General features: G+C 33.7%; 2 protein-coding genes across 12 annotated transcripts in view; one reads left to right on the top strand and one right to left on the bottom strand.

The window, feature by feature from the left end:
• The window catches only part of DENND4A (DENN domain containing 4A), a 131,270-nt gene extending 119,009 nt beyond the window's left edge, over positions 1-12,261 (top strand). For 6 of the 11 annotated variants that reach the window (XM_031955344.1, XM_031955343.1, XM_031955349.1 and 3 more), the window contains 7 exons: positions 2,757-2,967; positions 3,228-3,482; positions 5,307-5,424; positions 5,540-5,566; positions 6,040-6,202; positions 6,406-6,470; positions 8,336-8,472. In XM_031955344.1, the coding sequence (XP_031811204.1) occupies positions 2,757-2,967; positions 3,228-3,482; positions 5,307-5,424; positions 5,540-5,566; positions 6,040-6,202; positions 6,406-6,470; positions 8,336-8,472 (976 nt within the window). Of the gene's footprint in view, positions 1-2,756; positions 2,968-3,227; positions 3,483-5,306; positions 5,425-5,539; positions 5,567-6,039; positions 6,203-6,405; positions 6,471-8,335 lie in introns of all 11 variants that reach the window. The other 5 variants (XM_031955351.1, XM_031955352.1, XM_031955354.1 and 2 more) reach the window with 2 other exon arrangements.
• A 589-nt stretch (positions 12,262-12,850) lies between these two features.
• SLC24A1 (solute carrier family 24 member 1) overlaps positions 12,851-18,936 on the bottom strand; it is a 40,823-nt gene continuing 34,737 nt past the window's right edge. The window contains exons 4-6 of the mRNA XM_031955355.1: positions 18,193-18,282; positions 16,052-16,218; positions 12,851-15,312 (exon numbers count right to left, since the gene is read on the bottom strand). Coding sequence (XP_031811215.1) covers positions 15,063-15,312; positions 16,052-16,218; positions 18,193-18,282 — 507 coding nt within the window. The 3' untranslated portion in view covers positions 12,851-15,062. The remainder of the gene's footprint in view (positions 15,313-16,051; positions 16,219-18,192; positions 18,283-18,936) is intronic.

The raw sequence follows: 18,936 nt of genomic DNA on the forward strand, positions 1-18,936 counted from the left end.
ATGCAAAGTGAAATAAGCAAAACCAACAAGACAAAAAGAAAATTGACTCTGAACAATTGAGAAAGCAGTGAGAGTGTAGAAGATCAGTTAATGAAATCTCCTCCCTTAGAACATAAGGGACAGGGGATAGGGGCAGGCACTGTAAAATGTGCTTGTATCTTGTCAGATGTCACTCTTATCAGGTTTTCTTTATTTGATTTCTTTTTTGTGACAAGGGAGAATTCATTCTTAAGGGAGTTGGGTGGGGTTTCCCCCAGCAATGAATGAAGTCATTTCAGGATATCAGTTTAAAAAAAATAAGCTTGAAAACAAATGGAGTCGTGCCAATTGAACCTTTGTTTTGATAGAGTTACTAGTTTGGTAAATCAAGAAAATGTGAAAAAAATATCATTTATCTAGAAATGGGAAAGATGAAAAGATTAAGTTAACAATATTTTAGTTTGATTCAGAACCAGTTGAGTGATGAAACCCAAAGTGTAGTTAATAATGGAGTATTGTCAATTTTAAAGAATCTGTAGTGCAATCTGTGCTTTTTCCTTGGGCAATATATTTAATATTTTCACCAGTGACTTAGGACAGACATTAATGTTATACTTGTCAGACTTATAGATAGTACAAAGCTTTGATAAATAGTTGGGAATGGGGAACTTTTAAAAAATACATATATAATTCACATATTGAATCTAACATATATTTCAACATATTTAACATGTATTGGACTATCTGCCAGCTAGGGGAGTGGATGGGGGAAGGAGGAAAAAATTTGGAACAAAAGGTTTTTCAAGGGTCAGTGTTGGAAAAATTGCCTATACATATGCTTTGTAAATAAAAAGCTTTTTTAAAAATACACATATATTTACAAGTGATTTAATTTAATTAATATTTAATAATTTTTCCAAATTTTTTCCCCAAAATTTGAAAAGGAATATATGAAAAATGTATTCCTAACACCTAAGCTAGTTCAAAATAAAGCAAAGAAAGGATTATGTAGACCTTTATTCTATTTCAAAATCTTTGCATAAAATCCTCATTAAAAAAAAACTATTGCAATTAACAAAAAAATTATTCAACTTAACCAAAATAGATTCAAGTATGATGCTTCATTAGTAGAACAATTCATATAAATAGCCATTATAAAAACAAAACATCCACATGATTACTTCAATAAACACAAAAAAGTTTTTTGGCCAGGTACAATATTCATTAATGCTAAAAACTCTATAAAGTACCAGTGTAGGAGATAAAATAGAAATTAGTAAAAAATATTATCTAAAATTAAAAGCACTATTTGCAATGGAGAAAACACTGTCAGTATTTCCAATAAATAATGAGGACAAACCAAAGATATCCTTTTTCCCCATTATTGATTGCCATACTTAATATATATAATGGTGTATTGTTTTACTAGTCTTAATTTTAATAATCTTATGACTAGTGAACAGCTTTAGATTACATAATAAAATTACAATGAAAATTATTATTATTCTATTTAAGTGATAAAGTATATCATAACAATTTGTGAAAAGTATGATTCCACTTAAATGTTTTATATTTAATTGTTTTGTTTGTTTTGCTAAAAATGCTTATAATACAAGAGAAAGAATTTAAAGGTGATGACTAAAAAACCATTACATTGAATTCCCAATCCCTATATTTATGCACACCTGCATTTTTGATTTCCTTCACAAGCTAATTGTACAATATTTCAGAGTCTGATTCTTTTTCTACAGCAAAATAACGTTTTGGTCAGGTATACTTATTGTGTATCTAATTTATATTTTAATATATTTAACATCTACTGGTCATCCTGCCATCTAGGGGAGGGGGTGAGGGGGGGGTAAGAGGTGAAAAATTGGAACAAGAGGTTTGGCAATTGTTAATGCTGTAAAGTTACCCATGTATATATCCTGTAAATAAAAGGCTATTAAATAAAAAAAAAAAAAAGAAAAAAAGAAATAATGCACAATAAACATAAAAAAAAAAAAGAAAGAATTTAAAGGTGAAAACATTGACAGAAAGGAGACAAAACTATCTCTACTTGCTGGTGAAAGCTGGCTTTCATGGAGAACCCAAGATAATCAACAACAATTTTAAAAAATAATAATTGAGACAATAACTTCAGTAAAATATTTAACTAGAAGATAAATTAACAAAAATCAATATCTGATATTATATAGCCAAAACAAACTTCAAAGGGGAATAACAGAAAAGTTCTATTTAAAACAATTACAAAATGCATAAAATATCTCAGAATCAATCTAACAAGATTCACTCAAGACTTATAAAAATATATTTATAAAATACTCTTAAAATTTTAAGCGTAATTTAATCAGTGGGATATTCTTAAATGATCATGGTTGGAATTAACTAATGTACTAAAAGGAAGTTTACCTAAATTAGTCATATACCACTAAAACTATATAGAGGATACTTTATAGCATTAGACAAAATAACAACAAAGAGAGGCATTGAGATTTTGACACATGAGGGCTGCTTGAGGTATCTAGGAAAGCTCGTCCTGGAGAAGAGAAGTCTTAGAGAAATGAGGAAGGGATTAGACTGAGAACATGGCTTAAAGCTAGAGTAAGTAAATGAAAAACTAGGAGTAAATGGCCTAATGGTTTCTTATGATCCAGAGATTCTATATGGGAACACTATAGAAATGTACATTGTATTGTATTCCTCTGCATAAATGAACATGTTCAATGTGTATACTGTGTATTAAGTATTACCAATTCTTCTTCCCTTTCCCCAAGCAAATCTAAAGAGCAAGAAAATTCATGTGCCCGAAGTATTCAAATCCCTGAAGGAAGGAGACAAAATATGAGTACATCAAAATGTCCAATATTTCCCGTGGCCAGGAGCATTAGTACTTATGGCCCCTTAGACAAGGAAGAAACAAGAGGCCAGAAGATTGGCCACATTGTGTCTACAGGTAGTCTGCCAGCAACTTTGCAAGGAACAACGGTATATATGTTGATATTTTTAATTTGAATGCTGATCCTTTAGCTATGCTTTTATTTCCCTTATGCAGTATAGTCTTACTAGTTTTAATTTTAATAACTTTATGAGTAGTGAAGAGCTTTAACTTACATAATAAAGTTACAGTGACCATTATTATTATTCTACTTAAGTGACAAAGTATATCATAACAATTGTTTGAAAAGTATGATTCCACGTAAATGTTTTATACTTGTTTAATTGTTTTGTTTGTTGTTTTGCAACAGGATTCACTGGGATTAGAGTGGGACCTTCCAAGTCCAGACCCTATTACTGTCCCATATCTCAGTCCATTAGTGGTATGGAAAGAACTTGAAAGTTTGTTGGAAAATGAAGGTGATAATGCAATAACCGTGGCAGACTTTGTGGACCATCACCCGATTGTATTTTGGAATCTAGTGTGGTATTTTAGGCGGCTGGACTTACCTAGTAATTTGCCTGGATTGATTTTGACTTCTGAACATTGTAATAAGTATTCTAAGGTATGGGAGAAAAGTTTGTACCAAATGTGGTATTATAAATATTGTTCTTTTTACTTCAAAAATGATTTGCCTATTCTCAATTATGACAAATGAGATTTTGTTATATTTCATTTATTCCAGGACCTTAAGATTTCAATGACAATTTATGGAACTTTTTTTTAATGCATTCTTAGTTATATTTCTTTCTTCCTCCCAGGTTGCTATCATTTTTATCAGTAACTTGGGTAAAGCCATGGCATGCTTATCTAATTTGTAGGTGACTCTAAGATAAGAGCAATCACTAATGGATAATAGGATCAGGATCTAAAAAGATTTGGCAAGCTAGAACATTGCACTAAATAGAAAGACATGAAATTCAATAAGAATAAATGTGAAGTCTTACACTTCCCAAGCACCAACCACAAAAATAACTTCCAGGCACTGGATAGGGAAGACATAGTTGGGTTTTTTTTCTTTTTTGAGACAAATTTGTCCAAAAAAAAAAAAAAAAAAAAAACCCTTACAAGTTTAGAGTAGATGGCCAGCTCATCATGATGTTGTCTTGTATTGTGGCCAACACATCTGATCTTGGGCTCCATTTAGAGGTGTAACTGCCATATGTAAAGAGACAAGAGTCTGTGCTCTGCCCTTATCAAGACCTCCTCTAGACCATTTTGTTCATTTCTGGATACCACAGTTTAAGAAAAACATTGCTAAGCTAGAAAGTGTCCAGAAAAAGGCATCAGGATGGTGAAGGAACTAGAAATGTTTTTAGCCTAGAGAAAAGTATACACAGAAGAGAGAGATATGATCACCATATTCAGATATTTAAAAGGCTCTCTGTCATGTGGAACAGGGACTAGAGATGTTTTGTTCGGCTCTGTTCCTCAGGATGAGGAACAATGGATGAAAAGTTTCAAGAGGGGAATCTAGGTTTTGGTGTTGGAGGGGAAAAAAACTTTTCCCACAATTAGAACTGTCCAGAGATAGAAGACCGAGTTGCTGCCAGAGTCCATGAGGGAGGTCATTGAAAGTCTTTGAGTGGAAGCTGGATGACTCCTTTGAGGGGAGAGATAATGACGATTATTTTGAGATTATTTAAGAGCACAGTGAGCCAGTGATGGAGCAAGGACCAGGAGCCACATATACTCATCTTGTCACTACCACAAACTGCCTGACTTTAAACATTTTTAAAATTGTAACTTTGTAACATTTTTACCACTGGTATTATACCTTAGTGTGGAAGGTATTTTAATTTTAATGTTGACATTTACTTTGTGATTAATATAATATAATTAAGATTTCTTTGTTGTTGTTGCTCAGCCATGTCTGATTCTTCATCACCCTATACAGTTTTCTTGACAAAGATACTGGGGTGATTTGCCATTTCCTTTTCCAGTGGATTAGGCAAACAGGCTCAGTGACTTGCTCAGGATCACAGCCAGTGAGTGTCTGAGGCCAGATTTGAATTCATTCCAGTTTGGACACTCTATCCACTGAACCCTCTAACTGCTTTCTTACCATACCCTCAGGGGGTTTTCTTGGCAAAGATACTGGAGAGAGCGGGGGGAAAAAAAGAAGGAATCAACACAGAACCCCCCAAAAGCCACCTTTTGGCTTTTCCTACTTTTTTTGTGCTTTTTCTCCTCCCTTCTTCCACTCTTTCCCTCTTTCCTTTCCCAGCTAAAGAGCCCAGAGGGGAAGCATGTAATTTTTTAATATATGCATATACAGTATGTCATGTTCATTCTGATCAATTACCAGTATATATCTAAAATAATTTTATAAGAAGTATATGTTCATATTAATTATTTTTCTTTCTTTCTTTTTTTTTTAACTATTTAGATTCCCCGTCACTATATGTCAGAAGACAGTAAATATGTTTTAATTCAGATGTTATGGGACAACATGAAATTACACCAGGATCCAGGACAACCCTTATACATCCTCTGGAATGCACAGAGTAAGTGTCTTTCTAAGAAGAAATCTTTATTGACATACAGTAATTAAATATTTTCTTCAAGTAGCACGGATAGTCATACAACTGATATTTTCTAATTCCACTTTTTGTCTTTCAGGTCAAAATCGTACTCTTTTGTTTGAGAGTGAGTGTTATGCTTGATGTTTTTAAGGTGTAGATTTCTTTGAGGGGGGTGGCCCATGTGTGAATATGCATGTGCATGTCAAAGAAAGATTTTAGCTTTTAGCAAATTGCTCCAGATTCTTTTTCTGCCTGTTTACTAGTTTTTAGTCTTAGACTGCTAACTCAAACATTTTTAAGGAGTACTGTGATGAACAAAATATTGTTGTTACTTGTATGAAACTATGTTTTATTTTAGGCCAATGTGTCACCTTTTAGATGTACTTGTCTTTTCCTTTTATACAACCTCCATATTAATATCTCCATTACTTTTTTTGTCCTAGCATTGTTCTTAATTTATTTTAATTGGTGTTTTTTAGTTATTTATAATATTCCAAAATATCCATCTGAAAAAATAGCCAGTAACTACTGCTTAATTATTTTTCTTCTTTCTAAATCATGAATACTCTTTCACTTGTTATTTTTGTTCTTTTGCAGCCCAAAAGTATCCAGTGGTCCATTTATTACAAAAAGGTGATAATTCCTTTAATCAAGAACTGTTGAAAAGCATGGTTAAAAGTATTAAGATGAATGATGTTTATGGACCAATGAGTCAGATTTTGGAGATACTGAACAAATGGCCTCATCTTAAACGACAGAGGTAAGAACCATTCTTTTAAGAAAAGCATCATTTAAAATTAAATATGAGATCCATCCAAGCAAATTAATAATTCTTCGCTTAGTAAATTATTATCAGAACTGGTTTCATGCCTATTTTAGCCTGACCATAATGTCTAATGATCACCTTTCCCCCTCATATTTGGAATCTAACAGTTTACTCTCCCCCCTCCCTTTTTTTTTCAGGAGTTTATACAGGGAAATACTATTTCTCTCACTTGTGGCATTAGGAAGAGACAACATTGACATAGGTATAATTCATTATATATTTTGTATTTACTTAGCATTGTTTTTCTATATGTTATTGTCAAGAAAAAGAATAATTATCCTCTTATTTCATCATGCCAGTGTAAAAACAAACAATAAATATAGACTTTTATATCAAAACATTTCTCCAAAGCCTTATCCCTTTAATATTATTTCATGTAACATTAATAAGAATTCTTTGGTGAGAATACTGGTAAATTAAATTAAATATTTTAAGTATATGTTTCATTAGTTCCCAAACTTTTCTTAGTTGGCTTACCTTTTTTCATCTTTAAGTTTGCTCCTTCCAAACCTCAGGAAGAATGGCCATTGTTAACTAGAGAGAAGAAGGTTTTTAACCATGCCATTTAAATCCCCATGGATGGCCAGAAAACACTCCAAGACTTGGGGCACATGTGATAACCACATGTTGTATTTACTGATACAGATCCAATTGAAATTGAAATCTTCCCCTTCCCTGAGCCTTATTTTCTTTCTCTGGGATTGGGATTGAGCTAGATGATCTCTGAGGTTACTTTTACCCTGAATTTCTCTAAGAAAATGATCAATATATTTAACTAATTGGACCATCTTGTCTAGATGTTCTGAGATCCATTAATAAATAATATAATATGGCATAGAATATGCTTCTATAAAGTGATTGATTCTATAAAGATGATAAAGGATCATATCAGAAGAATAGATAACAGTTCACTGTTGACAGATCATTTTTAGTGAGGCTTGACAATTCATGTTCTGTGAATAATGGCATATGACAGGATCAGAGCATCTGTACATTGCTATACTAGGCTAGGGTGGGACATAGGGGGAGGGAAGGAAAACTGAGAATGTTCTCCCATGGCATCTTGGCCCTAGAAGAGTAGAGAGAAGGCACTCGATTCAGATGACTTGGTTTAGTGTGGTAACCTCTAATCCATATGGGCAGCAAGATGTGTAGGCATGGCAGCAGGCATCTTCAAGAAGAAAATTAGAAAAACTTCAACAAAATAAAGTTTAAAAGAAATATTGGGAGAATATTTTGGTTTAGGAGAAAAAAACTGTCAAAATGGAAAAAGAAAGGAGGAAACTATCTTTCTGCCTGTGTGCTATCCAAGGGCTAGTATTTATAATCACAAGTCTAATATGAATCAGCACTAAGTGCCTTTCTCAGAGAAAAACAAATTAATATTAACACAAGGATACATAAAATGAAGAAGAGGACATAATAGTTAAAATGACCCTTTATCATTACTCAGAAGTCATTCAAATATATAGAGGTGTCCAACTTCAATAGGATTACAAAATCCAGGGGTCTAGAAAGCAAATAGAATTTTTATAATTTAATGAATGAAAATCAAACTCTCTCTTCTAGTTCTTTCCCACCATTGAAAAATAAATTAAAACAAAAGCTCTCACAAACATGCATATTCAACAAATGAAATTCCTACATTAGCTGTGTCCAAAAAAGCTTGTCTCAGTTTGTATCCTCTTATGGTTAGCATGTTTTATCGTGAGTTATCTACAATTATGGCTGTCATTGTACTGCTCAAAGTTCTTAAGTCTTCCAAAGTAAGCAACAGAATTTTAATTAGCCTTTAAAGACGCTAAATAAAATTGGTTAATCTATAGATTGTCTAGTTAGTTTTCAAAATGCTTTATTTGGAAAGAACTTTTTAATTCTAAGGATTGTAAAACATTGGAATATGTTACAAGCATTATATTTTGTGATAAAGTTTAGAAGATGAATAAAATTACCTCGAGGTAGCTTTTCCAAGATTTTGATTGTGTTTCTGAAGTAATATAATATATTGTTATTTATTCTACATGCCCTTTTAAATGCAGATTTCTTTATCTGTGTGAATATTTACAGATGCATTTGACAGAGAATATAAGATGGCATATGATCGTCTTACACCTAATCAAGTCAAGAGTACCTACAACTGCGATAGACCACCAAGCACAGGAGTGATGGAATGTCGAAAAATTTTTGGAGAACCTTACCTTTAAAATAAATTTATGTGTACATATTTACATAAATATGTGTGTATTGCATATATACACACACTATATGTTTTGTACAGTCTATGTAAAAATTACCACTTCAGTCTCTAAGAAAATTTCTATCTTTGTTTTTTTTTTTTGAAAATGTATTTGCAGCAGAGTTAGAAAGCCCTGATAAACTACAAATCTTTTAGTAAAAGACTAGTAACAAGTGGGCTACACACTGCTTTGCTTCCTGGTCCTTTTATTGTTCCCCTCTATAAAGAATTTCATGGTGGGGAAAAACTGTAATTAAAAGTACTTGTCTTAAAAGAAGACAGTCTTTTGGAAAACAGTGATTAAAATCATGTATGAATACTAATAAGTAACATAAAATTAAAGGATCTGCTGTTTACATAGATTATTCAGATGTTGTAAAGAACACAAAGTTGTATAATACATGTTTTAAATTGTTTATAGTAAGTTCATATTTTTTTAATTTTTTAAAATTAATATAGAAAACTTAAAATGAACTTAAACTTTAAATGAGCAATTTAGTGCTCTTCCTTCTAAGTCTGCTGCTATTTGGAACAAACAGTCCAACCTATTTTCAATTTGAAAAGAGGGGTGTAAGAAAGAAGGGAGGACACACAAATGGTCAAAAAAAATGCCAACAGTGGCCCTAACATTGTCCTGGGTTCAGTTTGCATTTGCACATCAGGAAGCCATAAGTTTAAAAGTGTATACATATATATAAAATATATAAATTGTAGAGTGATATACCCCACACACTGCCAAGATTGGCACACTGACAATCTTGAGAGTAGTAGAAGTCCCAAATATAATTCTCCAGTACTTTCTAAACTCAGGCTCAATATACAGTGAAGAATCCAGCACTTTTTTGTTGTTATTGCTAATGGCACTTATATAGAGTACATTGGGTTGGGGGGAGGACTTGCAAAATAAAACATAAATTTTATAAATATACATAATGGTGTACATTCCAAGTGACACTACTACAAAATTTTATCCTGATTTTAAGGTGGAAGTAACAATTATGGCAGATATATTCCAGATTTATCATGCAACACAATCCGCTGTGCTACATGATAATTATAAGGATCGCAATCAGGACATTACATTTAGAATTATATTTAAAATGTATTTTTATTTTACATGGAGCAAAATATTCATTTTCTAAGGGATATATTATAGAATAGATCTTCCATATTAAATTATGTAGCTTTTGAAATAAGCCATCAACATCTACAAATTATGGAAACTAAACAAGCTGAATGTTTGTTCAGAGATATTTAAAATGAGTTTTTTTTTTGTTTTGTTTTAAACACTTAGTTGTGCTTCTCTATTCAGTGTTCTTCAGGTTATTTCTTTCAAGGAGAAACAGTATCCCTTGTTGCCATTAGTTCATTGATTTTCATTGTTTGGATTTGTGTCTATGTGTTGTCATTAACAAAAGAAAATTGCCTACATAATGTGATGAGATGGACCAAGGAAATGATCCAAAGTTTGTGTGTATGTATGTGTGTGTGTGTGTGTGTGTGTGTGTGTGTGTGTGTGTTTGTGTGTGTGTAGCAATTTGTAGACCAGGACAAGATAATACCTTCACTGGAATATAACTAAAAGTCCCATCATTCCTTTCCAAAATCATTTCATCTACAAATAGATCTCATTGTAAACTTGAGCCACTAGTGAATGATAACAACTTGAAGAATTTTAGTTTTCCTTTTAGGGAAATAATCAGCAAGAAATATATGTAATGCTCCTTACTCAGGCTTATATGACGCTCTCTTTTTTCACCATCACAATTTCTATTCCCAACTAAGTATAAACTTCTCATACTCTGTATTCTATTCTTTAATTCACTAATAAATTTGAAAATGTTTATCAGTAAGCTTAGGAGACATTATGTTGAATAGCTATGAGATTGAGCATCAGTAATTAATTTACCCCAAGTTACTTTTGTAATAAGGTTCTTAAGTATTGTTTTTATTTTCCCTGTAAAAGCCTCTCTCGTGGCTATTTACTTTTTTTCTTAACTACTCATATATTTTACATTCTTATATAAATCTAAATGTCCTAATCTTACAATCCAGGCTTACTTGGAAAGTGGTTGTTTATTTTGTCTGGATTCTGTTCCTAGTATTTGGATCAGTTTTTTTTTAATTAATTCTATATAAGTATTTTTCTAGATTTTATTTTTTGCATATAGTGATGGGAAATTAAGTCAGAAGAACTGTGAGGAAAACTCCCTTTTTGCCACAGGTACTGTGCTTGCTTTATATGATAGAATAAACAAAAATGGATAGTTGAAGTTCCTATCCCATTTGGCACATCTCATTTTAGAATGCTTGGTTTTGTTTAGACTTGGAAATTGTTGACATTAAATAACAACCATACTACTTGCTCATGTAAGGTATATGTTACTTCCACTGTTTTAAAAATTACCTATCCATTACTATTTGTTAGTTTTTATAATATGTTATATTTCAATTATCTTCCTTTTCTTTCTCACCTACAGAATTGAGTAGATATGTTTATTTTTCTGATTCACTTTAGCTGTGGCCTAAAAAAATGATCCCTGAAAATATCAGTATCCTGTATCAAGTAGCTAATAATGCTTCTTTCCAAAGTATTTTGATAATCACTATGAAATCTGAGAATAATAAGAAAGTGCTTTATTCTTCCTCTTAACAAAGACTACCTTGTATTTTTGTCATATAGTCCTGTGATCCCATTTAAGAAAGTACCTATTTGTTTTTGCACCAGACCACACTGCATGAAGCTTCATTTTTATTTTTATGTGAATATATTCTTGGGTGCTTCCATCCAGTTCATTTATCTCAGGCCAAGAAGGGAAAGTCTTCTTTGGAGTGGTTCAATGATATTTGTGCTGAAAGTCAAGGTAGATTTTGCCCGCATGTAGCCTTCTTCATTTCCTAAACTTCTATTTTCTTATTTAGCAGCTGCCCTTCAATAATAATCTTAGTATCCTCAGAATATTATGTCCTCTGATTATTCTGTAATACCCACTTCTGCCCACAAAGCAAATATGTCCCTGGGTTAATCCTATTGGAAGTGTTAAATAGAAATTTTATGAAGGCCACATCAATAAATATTTCCAAATATCTGCTTGATGATAAAAATGCTATCATATGCTTTTCAACACTTGTAACAAAAAAAAAAAACCCTATAAAGCAAGTATATTTTTAGTTTGAAGTACATTTTTTCCTATGTACCTGAAATATCTTGAACAGTCTAAATTAGAGTTTAGGTTTTCAATACATTGCAAGTCAGAACAGTGATACCAAGAAAATGCAACCATAGGTAGGATGAACATAAGTAAGCAAAAATAATCCCAGAACTCATCATCATCTAAGTAATTTCAAAATGCAATAATCATAAATCTCTTAAGTTGGATGATTCCTTAAAATTCTCAATATAATATCGATACTGGCCAAGAAGTTATCCCTGAGAAATAAATGAATTGCTTTTGCATATCAAATCTTTACCATATGGTACATGTTGATTTAGATTAACATTTCTAGTTATTATCTTTGGGATTTTTAAATGGTACTTTGTTACCTCCAAAACTGCACTTTTTTAATGAGTGGTTGTAGATTTGTAAATATGTAACACTGAAATTTTATTTACCAAAAAGAATATCAGGAAGTTCATTGTTTTGTTTTATAATTCATTTAAAATATATCTGATCAATGTTCATGATAAACATTTTTCTCTTGTCTCTGGAAAAATGGAAATTCTGTTCAGTTTTACAATGTAAAATAAAAAGATTTAGCTAAAAGATCAGCATAGCTATTCTTTTCTATTTTTTTCCCACAGAGTTAGAATCTTGACTCCACCAAACTGTAGTTAAGCATTAAAAGTAAAGATTAAAAAGCGTAACTTTTACTTACTTTATGAAAATAACTCTGAATATCACCATTTAATTTTCCTCACAGGTGACTACAAAACAATTTTGTACTTTTTTGTAAGGGTTTTAAAATTTAGAGGTGAACATTTGTAATGTTCTTATGTATAGCAAGTAGAAATTTGTACTTTATCATTTCCTTCTCTCTTTTGGACTATTCATTTATCTTCCAAATTTTTTTCCGTTAATGACAATGATCTAATTTAGTGTAATGTATTTTGACAGTGAAGTCACTGCTTCTTAATTTAATATTGTTTCTATTTTATAGGACTTTAAGAAGTCTTTAGTTTTTTTGACTACACAACTTATACCCTGTCTTGCTCTTTCCTGTAGCATAGAGTATGAGACTGACCACAACTATTCATCTCTTTTATGAGGTAACAGAGAGAAGTACTAAGAAAACCTTGCATAGCCTCCCTCACTTAAATCTAATTTACTTGCATGTCATGACATCACCTCTTTGATGTCATGGTCCGCTTTGAGAATGAAGGAGAAATAAAAAATTGCACCTCCTTGGTGGAGATGACTATTATGTAACCTAGAGATCTTAAAAGATACAGAAAAATAATTGCCTTGCTATATAAAAATGTGAAGTATCATTTAAAGAAACTACTCTTATTTTATTAAAGAAATCACATGGATGGTTTCTCTAGGAGTTAACAATAAGTCATCTCATTCTTCTTTTGTTTGAAAGCATATTTCTGGTGTCCTTCAATAGGATGGGAAGGCATTTTTTGGTATTTACTCTGTGTCAACTCTACTAGTCTATGGGAGCACAGAAAAGAAAAACAGTCTGTTCTCAAAGAGCTCACATTCTGATTTGGAAGATCAGTACTTAAAGAATCAAACGGCTCAGTGTGGATGGAAAGGTCCATTGATCCTTAGGATCCAACATCAAAACCAATGTCAAGGACTAGAGGTTTTCACAGCGCACTGTTAGGAAGGAAAGATCTTTCTGGGATCTAGGTGAATGGGATTTGGCTGAGGCCATTGGGAGAAAACAGTCTTTCTTGTGGATTTCATCCTTTGGTTCTGGAGCAGTTGGGGGATCCAGGGGTCTCCCTTCTTATGTTGTCATTCACTATATAACAGTAATTGACAGTCACCCTTGGCCGCTTTTGTCTTCAACTTTGATCATAACAGTGACACTTCAAAAGGCTGTTCCTTTTCCAATAGTTTGAACTAGTAAAAGCAGCAAGTAGTAATATGTAATATAGAAGCATATCAACAAATTCCACAGAGGAGGTTTAAACTAAGAATATGCTGTCCCTTGTAACATCATTTCCAGGCTTTTTGAGGAAACACCTTCAGTTTTTAAAATATAGAACTACAAACCATAAGAATGATACTTTACTGATCACATCAGAACTCATATATACAAATAAATAATACCATCATCAAATTAATAACCTTGTGAAGCTATATATTAAATAATCTAAGGAATGCTATCTTTACTCAAAGCATTTTGCCTGTTGTGACATGTCGGAGCCAAAAAGCTATCTCAGTTCTTTATAGTCACACCTTGTATATTTTTATTTCATTCTTAAAAAACAATACTCTCAATTTGATCGCCCAAAGTAATTTCAGTGGTTGTTTCCAAAAATTAAATCCATTTCCGAAGGACAAAGGTTTGTTACCACTGAGGATATTCAATAGATTTATTTGTTGGGGTTTTAGGTAATGCCAAAAAAAAAAAAAAAGTCCTGGAACTGTTTTCAGCAAATGGTAACAATTAGAATAAGTTTATTACTTCCCAAGGGACTACTTCAAAGAGAACATCACTCATTTGAATGCATACATTCTATTATGTTTGCTTTTAAAATCATTATCTTACTTTGTTTTCTTCCTCTCCAATATCTACCTCACTCCCATTAGTCCTAATGTGAGAGAAAAATCACTTTTCATTAGTCCTACTCCTTCCTCTTTTTCAAAAGTGCTCATATTCTTAGGAGCTTAAACTTTTCCCCTTCTAAGCTAGGGATGATTGATACATGTGAGGAAATCTAACTCATACACCCTCTTGTTTACAACAAAATTGTTCAAATGCTCAAAATCTCACTTAAGATAAATTGAGTCTGTGAACAGTGTTTGCTTCTCATCATGCTTCTTCTTACTAGTGACTTTTACCTAAATTCAAAAACATAATTTGACTATAAATTGGATGGGCACCTCACTTAAGAAAAAGGGGGAAAAACAGCACCATATTTACTTAGGGAAGTAGATACAGAAACCAGGTCTGCTGGTTTGAATAATCTGGTTTAGAGCCTAAAGGAGACTGACAAAATTGGGAGTCTCCAGGAGTCCCTTAGATGTGGCTAGGGAATGATGTAATAGTGAAGGCTATTTTCAATAGTCCCTTTCATCTACCCCTTTTTAAAAAAATAATTGGTTCTCTAATTCCAATTACACCTGTGGTCTTAGTGTGCTGGCTATAGAGTATGATGTCCAGGGAAGAGCCCCTCAGGGAAGAATATTCCATCAGTCAAGTATAAAACTCAGTCACCATCAAGCCTCCAGTTCCTGACATTGCTTACTGTGAAACATCCCAGACACCCTCTTGAGCCACAACTCCATGGGTGGAGTTCATCCTTCAGGAAATACAATGATCCACAGAGGAACATCACATGTTCATTGTTCTTCATTCAATAGCATCGGCTTCAAGACTGACTCAGATGGAGATGGGACAGGATATGATTCGATCTTCTAACATTACACTGATAATCAAGAATATGAAGTAAAGGAGAAACATGATGAACCCTAGAATTTTGTTCATTTTCCATTTACAGACTGCAATTGAAGAGATCACAAACAGGAGCATGAGAAAGAGCAAAACAATTGCACAGAACAAGCCATTGCTGCTCACTGGGACAGGCTGAAGCGCGTTGAGGAGAGAGAAGAGAAACCAGGGAACTGGTAAACTGAAAGACAAGAAAGGGGGATGAGTACATAGTGTGATGTTCCAGGAACAAGACAGGACAAGACATTTTCTAGTGTATTTCCAATGTAATACCTTTCTATTTTTACAAATGAGGAAATTGAGCCATTATTCTCTACTTTCTTAAGCACCCAACAACCTTACCCCATCTTCTTTTCTCCACATCTACAGAGCCTATTGGCAACCCTCAATCATCCAAAAGCTATCAAATGTGGATTATTCAGATGATAGGCTGCTACTATTCTGTATAGACCAGAAAAAAAGTTGGGGTGGGGTGGGATGGAGAGATCGTGTGCAGAAGTGGTCTTGAGATTTGAAAATGCTGATTGTTCACTAGAAATGCAATCTAGTGCCTTGCAACTGGCAGTAATTCAAATACAAAGAAGAATCGGGAACTGAGATTGCATCAAGGACTCCTCTGCCAAATCCAGGAATCAATGAGATGAGGGTTTAGCCATACTCAGTAATGGAATTTAATGGATTTCACTTTTCAATCCATCTGTAAATTCTAATCAATTCTATTTTAAGCAGCATTTTAAGTTCTGCAACATACTGTGTTCAAGAAAAAGTCAAATCGTTTTATCCTTTATAACAATAATGCAAATATCTCTTTTCAAAATGAACAAAGCAGAAAACAGAGAAATGGATCCTATTGTGCCAGAGCCTATAGATTTTTTTTTTAATTCTTTCAATCTAACTTGAAAATTAAGATTTCTCCTTACCCCACAGTGATGTCAAATATGTTGCTGCCCACTGAGCTGGAAACAGCCATATCTCCTAGGCCTTTCCTGGCAACAATAACACTTGTAATGAGGTCAGGAATTGAAGTGCCTGCTGCTAAGATTGTCAAGCCCATAATCTCTTCAGAAATCCCAATTGTTTCACCAACCTAGTAAAGAAAGAGTAATAAGTATAGAAAACAAACCATGGCTATAGCTTTCTAAAAGCATTTATCATTGACATTTAGGTACTTCCTATGTATTGAGCACTGTGGGGATCTGAAGATAAATAATAATTATGATAAAAATATAAATACATTTTATTTTAAAAAATAATAAATAATAATTACTGCCTTCATGTAACTTAGAGCCTTAGGCAGAAGACCTTTCCTATTTTTAAGTCAATTTTTTATTACCAAACTTGTGAAGCAAAGAGGCTAACAATGAGCCAATGTAATATAATGATATTTTTTCCCAAATTAATAGTATTTTATTTTTCCAAATACATGCAAAAAGTTTTCAACATTTATCTTTACAAAACCTTGTGTTTCCATTTTTTTCTCCCTCTCTCTCCTAGCTCATTCCCTCAGCACTTATAAGGGATGGGGGGAAGGAGGGCAGAGTATAGAGGGTCACAGTCAGTGAGGAAACTCTGGGTAAGGTATAAGACCTTTCAGCCCAGAGCGAACCTGCTGACAATGTCTGGTTCACCTCCCCATCTCCCCTAAGGGCTCTCAACCTTCCTGAGAAGTCTGGGCGGTGACAACCTGTGTTGTAATTGAGGCAGAGGGATACCAGGTGGCAAACTACATACAATAGCAAGTTGTTCATGTGGTCCCACATGGGCAGTACATCCTGGGTACATGCCCAGTGTTTTTGTTAAATAAGGGTATGAGGGTATAAAGGGGGGAAAGACCTTGTAATAAATGGACTCCATTCTTCCACCATCCTTGGGAGTTTTGCCTCATCACTTCTCCACTAGGAAGGTATATTTTAATCACCCCAGCATGGGGGCTCTAGAAAGCAACAGTTATGTTTTGTCACCCCAACGTGGGGGCTCTAGAAAGCAGAACACAACAGCAGAGGAGAAAGGATTGGCAACTTATTGTCCATCACATCACCGAGAGAGGGGAAGGAGAAGGGATGTTCTCAGGACATCAGATAATTCTCCTCTTTTTAAAATGGGCTCTCCATGAGGCAGCTAGATGGTGCAGTGGGTAGAGCTCTGTCCCTGAAGTCAGGAGAACCTGAGTTCAAATCCAGCCTCAGACATTTAACACTTCCTAGCTGTGTGACCCTAGACAAATAAGTCACTTAATAATCCCCAACTACCTCATGAAAAAAGGGGGTACTCTCCACACTGCCCTACCTGAACACTGTCTCCACATCTCCACTAACTGCAAGCAGAACCAATATTATCAAAGTAGCACCATAACCAGGAGCAGTTATTTTCTCTAGGATCACAGGTGTATAACTAGAAAGAACCTTGGGAGACATCTATGTCAAGCTTTTTGTTTCATAGATGAAGAAACTGAGATCCAGAGAGAGTGAGTAACTTGATTAAGTGAGATCGAGTCTCAAAGGAATTAAGCATCACAAGTGGGACTTGAATGTGGCTCCTCTAACGTCAGAACCAGGACTCTTCCCACTGTACCACAACTACTGTAAAAGGACCTTATGACCCAGTCATTTCAGTCTTAATCTGATTTTTCATGACCCCATTTGGGATTTTCTTGGTAGAGATACTAGAGCGTTTGCCATTTCTTTCTCTACAGATGAGCAAACAGAGTTAAGTGACTTGTCCAGGGTTGCACAGTTAATCAGGATTTGAGGCCATATTTGAAACTAAGGAAGATAAAACTTCCCCTAATTCCAAGCAGAGTGCTCTATCCACCATGCCATGCAGCTGAAAGGGCCAGTCCCTCAAAAGTCTGTTTACTTTCTATGTAAGAAAATCAGTAGTTCTCATCTGGAAAGTATTATATCATTGGAGATAATTTTATTTTCAAGTCTTCAGCGAGAATAATGAGAATTTAGAAAATTCATTTAGATTCTCAAAACCACAGTGATATGTAAGCCTTGGTTATTATATTCAGGAAAAGTCTGAACGGGAAAAAACGTTGATAGAGTTTCTGTTTACTGACCTGGTGAGCCCACCACACCATGAGGTATGAGAACATGGCTATCCACAGGATGGAGCCCAGAAATGTGATTACAAAGAACTTCTTAGATTCCTGTTGGAAAGTTTTTAGAAAAATAAGTGAAACAATATCATGAGACAGAAAGACTAAGGCATTTGGACCAAAAGTTACCAGTTTGTGCCAATGGCTACTTGACAGGAGAAGAAGGAGTTTATTTTGCTAGGATTCAAATGATATGTGAATTGGAATCAGTATTGGACAGAGCCCTTGAGAATCTCCTCTGCCTGTCCTTTCCTATTTTTAAGTCAATTTTTTATTACCAAACTTGTGAAGCAAAGAGGCTAACAATGAGCCAATGTAATATAATGATATTTTTTCCCAAATTAATAGTATTTTATTTTTCCAAATACATGCAAAAAGTTTTCAACATTTATCTTTACAAAACCTTGTGTTTCCATTTTTTTCTCCCTCTCTCTCTCCTTCTCCCTCCCCTAGACAACAAACAATCTGATATAGGTTAAATATGTGCAATTCTTCTAAATGTATTTCCATATTCATCATGCTGTAAGAAAAAGGGGAGGAGGGAGGGAAACACATGAAAGAAAAAAAAACAAGCATCAAACAAACAACGACAAAAAAAGATAAAAATGTCATGGTTTGATCCACATTCAGTCTCCATCTCTTTGATGCAAATGTCTCTTTCCATAATAAGTCTATTGGAATTACCTTGAATTACTTCATTGTTGA

The sequence above is a fragment of the Sarcophilus harrisii genome, chromosome 2 (genome assembly GCF_902635505.1).
Source record: "Sarcophilus harrisii chromosome 2, mSarHar1.11, whole genome shotgun sequence".
Classification (NCBI taxonomy): domain Eukaryota; kingdom Metazoa; phylum Chordata; class Mammalia; order Dasyuromorphia; family Dasyuridae; genus Sarcophilus; species Sarcophilus harrisii.